Source organism: Capricornis sumatraensis, chromosome 5 (genome assembly GCF_032405125.1).
Source record: "Capricornis sumatraensis isolate serow.1 chromosome 5, serow.2, whole genome shotgun sequence".
NCBI lineage: Eukaryota > Metazoa > Chordata > Mammalia > Artiodactyla > Bovidae > Capricornis > Capricornis sumatraensis.
The window spans coordinates 90,537,192-90,549,702 of record NC_091073.1 but is presented as its reverse complement, the minus strand read 5'-3'; the positions used below and the strand labels follow the sequence as shown (position 1 = coordinate 90,549,702).

Genomic DNA, 12,511 nt, shown 5'->3' with positions numbered 1-12,511 from the left:
GCTACAAGGGAATTCCTATATGGTGTGTACCTTCAGTAAAAAGGAAAATAAAGCATATTCTCCAAACACGGATTATTACTAGTAAGACATTTATTAATTGTATTATTACAATTGTTTCTAAAATCCACTACTCTTTCAATGGTAAAGAGGTAAATGCAAAGCTAACCTCAGTCAGAAGTGTACTGCAGTTAGGCTGGCAGTAAATTATAAGAAATATCCACTGACTATAATCTGTTACAGAGTACGTAATACATTAAAACAGGATAGAGGAGCTACATGAATTGGCAACATTTTATATCATTAAAAAAGCACTATAAACCAAAAAATGATGCTTACACATAGCTGTAGATACTATAAAATATTTCATTTTAAAAGTTAATTCTGTACCGCTCATTTAAAAAATTTATCACCTGTTTTTAGACACAGGTATGTAATGTTTATATCAAGTGATATTTGTGCTTAGATATAATTTAAGACCATTAAATATAAATTTATGTTTACTTTCATACAAAAATATATATAAAAATAGAGTATTTAAAGGAAGTTTATATTCATACTAAGGAGCTGATCAATCAAAATAGATTTGTTTTTGGTATAGTATTGGAATTGAGGTATTTGTGCATTTGGTAATTTCAGCTAAGCACTGAATTAGCCCTTTCAGTATTTTTTCCCCAAAAGAAAAATAATCCTTTAAGAGTCATTGTAACTGTGAGATGTTATCTCACAACAGAGCTTTTGCACAATAAAGAAATTTACTATTTTAATATATAGAAGAGAAAGTTTTCAATTACTAGGATTAGATATGTTGTATATATATGCCAGTTTTATAAAAACTAATTGTATGTCTACTCTAAATTTGGATTAGATACACTCTCTCAGGAAAATCAAAATATGTTTACTAGCAACATAGTAGTATTCGAGAACATATACGAATGCTTTCTGGATATAAATGCCTATGCAGTTGAGAATGCTTAATACTTTGCAAAATATTTACATAAAATATTAACATAATCACAGTATTAAATTATACAGGGCTCTAATAGCAAACAAAAGCTTTTTTCTTAAGTAATAACATCAATAAAATATAATACAGTAACCCATAAGGAACTATATCTTGTTTTTCTCACTTTAATATTACATACTTAATCAACTCAGACTTCAGTTACCCATCCAAGTTCACGGACAGGCTAGGAGGGAATGTATATGAAAAGTAGAAAGAGTGCAAAGTTAAATATATTGGTGTTTTAACTCTAAAATATTATATTTCCTATTTCTTTCATAGAATCTCTTAGAATTCCCTGGAGGAACATTCCTGTTCTTTTCCTTTCAGTGAAAGGATTTAAAAATCTAGGAAGAAACTGTTTTCATAAGCATTAGATTCACAAAGCCTAAACCCTCATCAATGTCAAGTTTTCTCCTGGTAAAGGCAAGCACAGCACAATCCCCACTGGCAGGTGGAATGTAATTCCTCAAACCCTTTTCAATTTTAAGGTACCAATAAAGATGATAACACAACACTCAAGAACATGATCTTTTCCCCCCACTTATCAAATGTCTATATTTCTCTTTATTATCACAGTGCAATACCGGCCCACAGGGGATCTAGTTTATGATTATATTTCAGGTCACCCTTTTCTAGTTCTGTCTTTCATCTTGAAACCAACTGATTTCCAAGAGCACATTCTGATTTTATAAAGCTGTAGAAAAAAGTGTAATGACTTTTTTTTTTTAGCTAAATGTGCATTAGTGTATATGTGTGTGCCTGTGTGCCTGAGTGTGTGTGGTAGAACCAAAATACGGCTGATGACCAGGATTTGGCTCTTAGACCATTGTCCAGGGGAGTGGCTTGTATCCAATTCCAAGTTCAGTCCTTCTGCAGGGCCTCCACAGTCCTTTCACTGGCACATATCCTGCTGAGAAGGATTTCGGAGCAAACCTGATTAATTGGACCTCTGACATGAAATGGTGATTGAACATTTGTCATAGAGTCTTGTCGTCTTTGTCGTAATTTGCTTTGATTGCTGAAATAGTTTCCCACAGTATGATTTCTTGATTGTTTCATTTTAAGAAAGTGATCCTCTTTGGATAATTTTGATTTTACCACCTGCAAATAAAAGAAAAAAAGTAGTGAAGCAAAATCAAGGACATTTGAATCCAAACTACCGCACAATTGCATTCATCTCACACACTAGTAGAGTAATGCTCAAAATTCTCCAAGCCAGGGTTCAGCAATACGTGAACTGTGAACTTCCAGATGTTCAAGCTGGTTTTAGGAAAGGCAGAGGAACCAGAGATCAAACTGCCAACATCCGCTGGATCATGGAGAAAGCAAGAGAGTTGCAGAAAAACATCTATTTCTGCTTTATTGACTATGCCAAAGCCTTTGACTGTGTGGATCACAATCAACTGTGGAAAATTCTGAAAGAGATGGCAATACCAGACCACTTCACCTGCCTCTTGAGAAACCTGTATGTAGGTCAGGAAGCAACAGTTAGAACTGGACATGGAACAACAGCCTGGTTCCAAATAGGAAAAGGAGTACGTCAAGGCTGTATATTATCACCCTGCTTATTTAACTTATATGCAGAGTACATCATGAGAAATGCTGGGCTGGATGAAGCACAAGCTGGAATCAAGATTGCCGGGAGAAATATCAGCAACCTCAGATATGTAGATGACACCATCCTTATGGCAGAAAGTGAAGAAGAACTAAAAATCTCTTGATGAAAGTGAAAGTGGAGAGTGAAAAAGTTGGCTTAAAGCTCATTCAGAAAACTAAAATCATGGCATCCAGTCCCATCACTTCATGGCAAATAGATGGGGAAACACTGGCTGACTTTATTTTTTTGGGGCTCCAAAATCACTGCAGATGGTGACTATAGACATAAAATTAAAAGATGCTTACTTCTTGGAAGGAAAGTTATGACCAACCTAGATAGCATATTCAAAAGCAGAGACATTACTTTGCCGATAAAGGTCTGTCTAGTCAAGCCTATGGGTTTTCCAGTAGTCATGTATAGATGTGAGAGTTGGACTATGAAGAAAGCTGAGTGCCAAAGAATTGATGCTTTTGAACTGTGGTGTTGGAGAAGACTCTTGAGAGTCCCTTGGACTGCAAGGAGATCCAACCTGTCCATCCTAAAGGAGATCAGTCCTGGGTGTTCATTGGAAGGACTGATGTTGAAGCTGAAACTCCAATAATTTGGCCAGCTGATATGAAGACCTGATTCATTTGAAAAGACACTAATGCTGGGAAAGATTGAGGGCAGGAGGAGAAGGGGACGACAGAGGATGAGATGGTTGGATGGCATCACCGACTCAATGGAGATAAGTTTGGGTAAACTCCAGGAGTTGGTGATGGACAGGGAGGCCTGGCGTGCTGCGATCCATGGGGTTGCAAAGAATTGGACACGACTGAGTGACTGAACTGAACTGAAGAGCAGGATAACTAACTCACAAAGTTGAACAGCATCTCTATACACAGATGTTGCCCAAATGGCATGAGTATGACTGACATGATTAAGAATCAGTGTAAATTATCTTTCAAAAGGAAAAAGGTTGAAATGAAAATTTATGCTGCTTTTCTTACCTCAGGGCAGCTGTCTCCAAGGCAAGTAAGGAGTCTCAGATGGTGTCTTTACCACACTGCTGTGAGTGTGTGTGTGTGCACATGTTAGTGTATTTAGGTTCAGTTCAATTCAGTCGCTCTTTGCGACCCCATGAATCACAGCACGCCAGGCCTCCCTGTCCATCACCAACTCCCAGAGTTCACTTAGACTCATGTCCATTGAGTCAGTGATGCCATCCAGCCATCTCATCCTCTGTTGTCCCCTTCTCCTCCTGCCCCCAATCCCTCCCAGGATCAGAGTGTGTTAACAAATAGAAGACACTGGCATCTTGCTGAGTCACTGATTCAAATGTGGTACTCTAAACCTATCATGGCATCCTTTTAGAGAATGATAACTAAATGATAACTAAAAGGACTTTCAAAGGAAAGAGAAAATTTTTTTGCACCTCATACCCACAAACTGACACTTACAGTCAGCAGTTTCACTTCTCTGGGAAAGAGGTAAGTTATGGAACCTGAAGGAGCTGCCTAAGTTCTATTACGCTAATAGTTTTATAAATGTTTGTACATATGTAGATATATTTTTATCTTGAAACTATAAACATTTATAAAGCATAAAAGAGTATCTAATAAAAAAAAGTTTCCTTCCCATCTCTGCTCCTTATCTCCAGTCACTCAATTCCCTCCCCAGAGGCAATGTATATTTTAGTTTTTTTTTCCATTCTCCTCACAGATATTTTAGGAATATCAATACACACACATACAAACAAAAAGGCCATATATACTGTCTATTTGTACAATGTATAAAACACAGCTCTGGTGAAATCCTATCATTGTCAGCTTTAATCACTGTGTTAATATACCACAGGGTGTTAGCAACAAAAGTCAGAGAAAATGAGGTGGGGACCAAGAGAGACTGGGGTGGGGGGAGGGTTGAGAAGTAGGGAAAAGAGAAAATATTGGCAAAAATGTTTGGAATGTGTTTGCAGATGAACAGCAAATCTTTTAATTTCATCATACTAATGCAATTATAAGACATTATTTTCAGTCAGTATGGACACATTATTTATTTATTACTAATGCCAACAAGGAGAAGGCAATGGCAACCCACTCCAGTACTCTTGTCTGGAAAATCCCACGGACAGAGGAGCCTGGTAGGCTGCAGTCCATGGGGTCGCTAAGAGTCAGACACGATTGAGCGACTTCACTTTCACTTTCATGCATTGGAGAAGGCAATGGCAACCCACTCCAGTGTTCTTGCCTGGAGAACCCCAGGGATAGGGGAGCCTGGTGGGCTGCTGTCTATGGGGTTGCACAGAGTCGGACATGACTGAAGTGACTTAGCAGCAGCAATGCCAACAAAGGTCCATCTAGTCAAGGCTATGGTTTTTCCAGTAGTCATGTATGGATGTAAGAGTTGGACTGTGAAGAAGGCTGAGCGCCGAAGAATTGATGCTTTTGAACTGTGGTGCTGGAGAAGACTCTTGAGAGTCCCTTGGACTGCAAGGAGATCTAACCAGTTCATCCTAAAGGAGACCAGTCCTGGGTGTTCATTGGAAGGAATGATGCTGAGGCTGAAACTCCAATACGTTGGCCACCTCTTGCAAAGAGTTGACTTATTGGAAAAGACTGATGCTGGGAGGGATTGAGGGCAGGAAGAGAAGGGGATAACAGAGGATGAGATGGCTGGATGGCATCACCAACTTGATGCACATGAGTTTGGGTGAACTCCGGGAGTTGGTGATGGACAGGGAGGCCTGGCGTGCTGCGATTCATGCGGTCACAAAGAGCTGGACACGACTTAGGGACTGAACTGAACTGAATTGAAGTGAATGATTAATGAAAGCAACACTAGCTCAAAACAACAACAACAACAACAACACTAGCTCATATGGGTTTTAAAAATTCTTTTGAAGGCTATGTAATGATTTAGGTACGTATTTTTTGATAAAAGAATGCAGTGAACACAGTTCCAACAATATAGAATATGTGAAAAAAGTAGCATTTTATTTGGAAGGTAAGTCTTTTTTTGTTAAGTTGTGAGTGAGCAGAAACCATCTCAGAAGAGTTGTGTGAATAGAAAGCCTGTAACGATCTATACAAAAAGGTTAAGGGCAGTCATTTTTGGGTGGAGGAATGACAGGCAGTTTAAAATGTATTATTTGTAACTTTTTGGCCCTTACTTTTTAATTTTACTATAATAAATGTGCATCACTTTATAATCATACAAACACTAAGCTATTCCCATTTTGAAGAAAAATATAACAGCAATATGTTTTAAAGCCAATTATACCCTGCTAAACCCAAAGAAATGAATTGTTTTTCTGTAACTATGGGAGGTTTGGCTTTTTGTGATCAGGCCCCTCAGATGAAGTGACGCTTAAGAAGTTCAGTGAAGTCAGTGGGTTGTGGTGAGGAATCCTTCTGGATCATAATTTACAGCTCGATCTGTAGTTAACCACTGATTAGCATTCCAGGTCCCAAAGTTGTATATTTCTATTATGGGTCACCTTCCACCTCTGGTTATATGATAATCATAAATATGATAGGCTGGGGAGGTGCACCAATGTTTTCCTGAAGGTTTTGTCCATTTTGGAGACGGTTTGTATTCATCTATAGCAAGATTAGGGAACATTCTTAAGAAAGTTGACTTGAGGAAACACTCAAGCATAAATAATGTAGTCAACCCTGAAAAAATATTATTCCCGTGTTCTGAAGCCAAAATAAGGTTAATTTTGTTTATATAATGTTGTCTTAAGTTCTGGCTTTTGCCACTGCCTGATGATCTGCATGCTAATTACAATGAAAAATAAAAGGAGATTCATCCCAATGCAAAAAGATTCTATTCCTTAAAAATTATTTTAATGTTTTCTGTGATTTCAGGGTTGCATTTGATGTTGCATTAGAAATGTTGGATAATGCTAGTTTAGATGTTTACAGCAATTTTGAACACGATTCATAAAAGGACTATACAAAAATATCTATTTCCAGTATATTTGTATACACTTGGGAGTAGTGTCAGTCTTTTGCCAGATCACATGATATAGTTTTATTTTTGATAAAATAGTCCTATTTTTAAATCACTAAGATGATCTCTGAGAATTGAAGATGGAATGATGGGGATCTCCCCCCCACCCCCCGCCCGCCAACTCTGCACCTTCTGAGGGCCAGTCTAATGCCTCCTACAGTGCCAAGGCTTCTATTATGGTATATAAGACTGATTCCTACCCATGATGCCGGGGATTGACCCAATACTTAATTCAGTTGGTTTTCTTTGAATACTATTTTTCAAGAAAAAATCAAAGATAATACATTTCCCAGTTCCTTTTGTTAAGCCAGTATTACTCTGATGAATCCTAAAAGCAGACAAACCTACAGAGAAAGAACTATTTCAATTTTGATTTGTCAAAATGCAGACATAAAAAATCCTCCCAAAATGCTACTGTAAATTTACTTTCATATCATTTTAAAAAATCTATCAGTACTATGTGTTGTATCACTCTGTCTCTCTCTTTAGTCGCTAAGTCGTGTCCGACTCCTGGAACCCCATGGACTGTAGCCTGCCAGGCTCCTCTGTCCTTGGGATTTGCTAGCATATACAATTTATTTCAGGAATGTTAAGCTTCAATATTATGAAATGTTTTGTCATAGAAGGTTACTGAAGAATTATTTGTAGCTATGAATCGCAGCACGCCAGGCCTCCCTCTCCATCACCAACTCCCGGAGTTCACTCAAACTCACGTCCATTGAGTCAGTGATGCCACCCAGCAATCTCATCCTCTGTCATCCCCTTTTCCTCCTGCCCCCAACCCCTCCCAGCATCAGAGTCTTTTCCAAAGAGTCAACTCTTCACATGAGGTGGCCAAAGTACTGGAGTTTCAGCTTTAGCATCATTCCTTCCAAAGAACACCCAGGGCTGATCTCCACGGGTCACAAAGAGTTGGACACGACTGAGCGACTGAACTGAACTGATATGATATTTGCCTGAAAACTCAAAGGAACCTACTGTAAAATAATGAAATATTTTGAAGTTAATATTTAAAAATTAAATAGTTCTTCTATAATCTATCAACAACTAATAAGAAATAGAGAAAAGATTTCATTACAATATTAAAACAACTTCATCAAAGTTGATGATGATCTATAGGGCATAGGTGAAGAATGCATCAAAAATTTAATGAAACATAAAAGAAAACATGAATAATATAAAGATATAACACGTCAAATCTTTCCAAGTTAATTAAAGTGCTATTCCAATTTTAATCACAGCAGGATTGGGGGGTACATGATAAAGGAATTCTAAAACAGATCTCAGAAAATAAATGTAGGAAAATGGCCAAGATCATTTGGGAAGGAAAAAAGAAGCAGTGATGAGAAGAGATTTCAATACCAGATATTCATTCATCAAAGGGACTTGAGTTTAGCTTCAATCTACCACAGACGCAATCTGCTGGCTGTGTAAGCCAAGTATGGGCTTCCCAGGTGGCTCAGTGGTAAAGAATCTGCCTGCCATGCAGGAGATATGGTTCGATCCCTGGGTCAGGAAGATCCCCTGGAGTAGGAACTGGCAATCCACTCCACCAGAATTCTTGCCTAGGAAATCCCATGGACAGAGGAGCCTGGAGGGCTGCAGTCCACAGGACTGCAAATAAGTCAGACGTGACTGAGCAACTGAGCAAGCATAAGTCAAGTAGAAGTAAAATTCAACACTGAGAAAAAATAGGAATTTTCACACTGCAAATTAAAATGTATTTTATAAACTGCCTGTTCCTTAAAAATTTTCATGGAAAAATAAGGCAATTCTAAATAGGACCCAATGTCATATAAATCTAATGACCATAAATGTTGACAGCCAACTAGTTTTAATTACATGGAATGAAAATCAAGTGTGTGTGTTTAAAATGGAGCTATGTACCAAATTTCCCTGGTGGTTCAGCTGGTAAAGAATCTGCCTGCAATGTGGGAGGCCTGGGTTCGATTCCTGGGTTGGGAAGATCCCCTGGAGAATAGAAAGGCTACCCACTCCAGTATTCTGGCCTGGAGAATTCCATGGACGGTATAGTCCATGGAGTCGCAAAGAGCTGAACACGACTGAGTGACTTTCACTTCACTTGATGTACCAAACTGCAAATAGGATCTCCAGTGGAGAAGGGAGTGAAAATTCAGGGGGTGTGTGTAGTACAAAAACCAAAGAATTTATGTTTTTATTATATATACCTCAAGAATTTTTAGAATTAGCAAGAATTCATGTAATCATTTTAAAAGAGAAAAGCAGTAGAAGATGATGCTGTATATTATAAAATCAAAACATGATTTATTTTTGCCATATAATACCCATCTTTCAAACTTAGAGTTCTCTCTCTTAAGAAACAAACACGTGGAGTAACTCAGATATGGTCCCTGTCCTCACGGGGACTGCATAAAGACACATGTCTAAGATACTTGAAGTAAAAACAAGAATGAAATGACTTCCGAGACATTGTCTGAGACTAGATCCCCAAGGTCAGGTACTCTGTTGTTTCTATATAATAAGTAGTTCCTTAGTAAATATTAATACATTAAGGAGACAGGGCTAATTCATGATGGCCATGATATCTGTCCACACAGCTATTATTTCTTTGTAAAATTTGGTGTCTGGCATTGTCATCAAACTGCTATCTCCGAGTTTCAAAATATTACTGTATTTTACCCACTCTTATGGACTCTAAAGTGGAAGAAAAGGAGTTAGCTATATTTTTAAGTCTTGGAAATACTATGCAAGTGACTGACGTTTGATTTCTGTAAAGAGTGAATTGTTTCTTTCCTTTGATCTCGTGTGTGGAAATATGTCCATGTGAGTCCTTCCAAAATCAGAGGACTGGTTGGGATTACTAAATTCCAAACAGAGTGGTAACTGGAATGTGGCTTTGAAAGAGAGGTGTTAGCAATACAAACGTTAGGCTTATCTCTGGGGAATAATAATAGTAAACAACAAAATGAGCTCTTAGAAAACAAAGGCGAAAAATTTAGGCCTTGAACCAGAGACAAAGGATTCTAGATATTTGTGTAGAGTGGTCACCTCAATCAGAGACAAACATGAATGGCTGGATGCTTCCAAATGCTTCTCTAAATCTGCGTGCACAGGATGTGACAACTGAGATACTGACATGTCTACCTAGAAGAAAAATGAACTGCTACATATGGTTAATAACACATGACCAGGTGACTGGGCAAATGTTTACATTACCTGTGAGCGTTAGATGACGTTTTTGTTTGTTGCTTGCTTTTTGTGTGCTTTTTTTTGGCCAGTTTAAAATAATCCAAAGAAGCTCCTTGTCTTTAGTTTTGTTTTTGTTATTTTCTTTTTGTGACTTTGCTGTGTCAAATTATATTTAAAATTAGACAGAGAAAGTGAAGGACAATGGGTTCCTATGAAGTGTGTTAGGTCAGCATTGTCCCATAATCACAAGCATAAGTGTAATAATAAAAATTATTTTTGTCTCAGCAATATTCAAATTTAGATTAAGTTACAAGTAGGAATAGATTTTCAAGTAAAGATTATAGTGTTTCAAAACTGTAATAGATTTTTAATATAGTTTCTATGGAAACTTGGAAAGGGGTAATTTTGGAGCTGGAATCAAGGGCTATAATGATAAGATATAGGATATGTAGATGATTACATCTCTTTGTGACTCAGTGTAACAAAAATTCTGTGCTTTGGTGTGTAAAAGCAACTTTTACTTTTTCTTAGGCTTCGTATATGTTAAGAGATCTCCCAACTTATGATTGTAGATCTTTCCACATCCATCCATAATTAAGGACTTGGGCACACAGACATTTTAGAAGGCATACAAATGGCCACAATTCTACTTAATTGGCTTGGGTCAATGGCTGTTAAGACTTCCCAAATATGAAAAATTGTTATAAATTACACAACAGAAGTACATGGCAACTTTTACTATTAAGTTCATGTAATGTCAACACTCAAAATTGATTTCACATAGTCATCAGAATGAATGTATTACCATGTCAATTAATTGCTGCATTTAAGTTAGAAGTTAGCAGTTAGAAGTTAAGTCACTCAGTCGTGTCCGACTCTTTGCAGCCCCATGGACTGTAGTCCACCAGGCTCCTCCATCCGTGGGATTCTCCAGGCAAGAATACTAGAGTGGGTTGCCATTTCCTGCTGCATCTAAAATAACTATGAATTTTCAAAAAACTGATATACAAAGGGAAAGCTTGGTGAACTGGAAAAGTGTCAGGCAGATTACAAGTAAATACCTTTTCTAAAACCGATCTTGACTTGAATAATACCCAAGGAACTTCTGACATGGTTTCAGATCCACAGAACAAATAGAAAACAATTTTCAGTGATGCAAGTGTTCCAAAATTTCTAGACCAGATTAGGGAGGATGTTCTGATTACAAACGTGTTTCACAATCATGCCTGGGGTCTGAGGAATGAAGGTAATAGTTTTCTAAGGTGGGAAAACATGAGCTTGACCAGGCAAAACCAGCTAACATAGTCTTTGAAGATAAATGGATACTACTGAGGTACTTTTTATTTGGTATAGTCATTCTGAAGACAGGACATTCAATTCACAATCCAGTCGTGAAATTTATGATCAGCTGAAAAAAATAGCTTAAGAATTCACAGAAAGAGAATAAAAATAAAGTGACAAACAATAGCTAGAAGCCAGTCCTTAAAATTCCATTTCAGGAAATCATGCAATTTTTACAGATAATAAGGAGTTCTTTCACGTACCTCCCCCACTCCCAATATTTAATTATAGCCACATGAAATAAGCTATGTTTTGAGTGAAGGGAGTCCAACTTCTGAATGGGTCAAAGATGCTGAGGATTAGAGGGCAAGACTAAAGTTTTCTTTAGGAATGAGGTTTTTCTTTTCTTTCTTTTTTTTTTTCTGGTGTTTCTAGATACACAGTGTCTCTGTCTTCCAACCTACCTCCAAATTGTCAACCCTTCTTGCACTGAGAACTGAGCCTCTTTAATTCCTGCCCCAGTCAGAACTCAGTTCCTGACTCTGGAAACAAATTCTCCTCTGACGTGGAAAGATTCATTAGAAGGAGTTACAGACCTACAGTAGTTTACCGATTTCAAGTTAAACTGTCGGTTCTATCTTGCACTTCTACACAGTTCCCCAGAGACTAATGCCTTGTCTTAAACTCAGTTTCCAAAGTGGCTGAATAGTCATGTCACTGAATTCTTGATACTGTTGGAATGACCTTTGTTAGTCAAATTGATTTCAAACACTATTTAGATGGACTTGTTGTGTCCTGAAATCTATTTTGATCTTAACTCACCAGTATTTGTTTCCCTACACCTCTCCTGAACTTAGAATTTTTATTTAAGAATATGGCACTATTGGGAGTTCCCTGGTGGCCTAGTGGTTAGGATTCTGCACTTTCACTGCCATGGGTTTAATCCCTGGTCAGGGAACTGAGATCTCACAGTGGTGCAGCACAGCCTATACATATTGTTGTTTAGTTGCTAAGTCTTGTAAGCCTTTTTTGGATCCCAGGGACTGTAGCCCGCCAAGCCCTGGGTCCATGGGATTTTCCAGGCAAGAAGTGCTGGAGTGTGTTGCCATTTCCTTCTCCAGGGGATCTTCTCAACCCAGAGATTGAACTGGAGTCTCCTGCATCAGCAGGGAGGTTATCACTGAACCACCAGGGAAGCCCTAGTCTACATATACATATGGCATGCAAATGTTATCAGGACTTGCCAGGTGGCACATTGGTAAAGAGATGCAAGAGGCATAGTTTTGATCACTGGGTCAGGAAGATCCCCTGGAGGGCATGGCAACCCACTCCAGTATTCCTGCCTGGAAAATTCCATGGTCAGAGGGACCTGGTGGATTACAGTCCACAGGGTCACAAACAGTCAGACACAACTAAGTGAGCACTTGTGCACAAAATGTTATCTAGAAACAATTTGTGTGGAC

At 38.1% G+C, this 12,511-nt stretch overlaps 1 protein-coding gene across 1 annotated transcript in view; it reads right to left on the bottom strand.

Moving 5' to 3' along the window:
• Positions 1 to 1,454: 1,454 nt before the first annotated feature.
• Positions 1,455 to 12,511, bottom strand: part of CPED1 (cadherin like and PC-esterase domain containing 1) — a 322,124-nt gene continuing 311,067 nt past the window's right edge. The window contains exon 22 of the mRNA XM_068973158.1: positions 1,455 to 2,104. Within this exon, the coding sequence (XP_068829259.1) occupies positions 1,865 to 2,104 (240 nt within the window). The 3' untranslated portion in view covers positions 1,455 to 1,864. The remainder of the gene's footprint in view (positions 2,105 to 12,511) is intronic.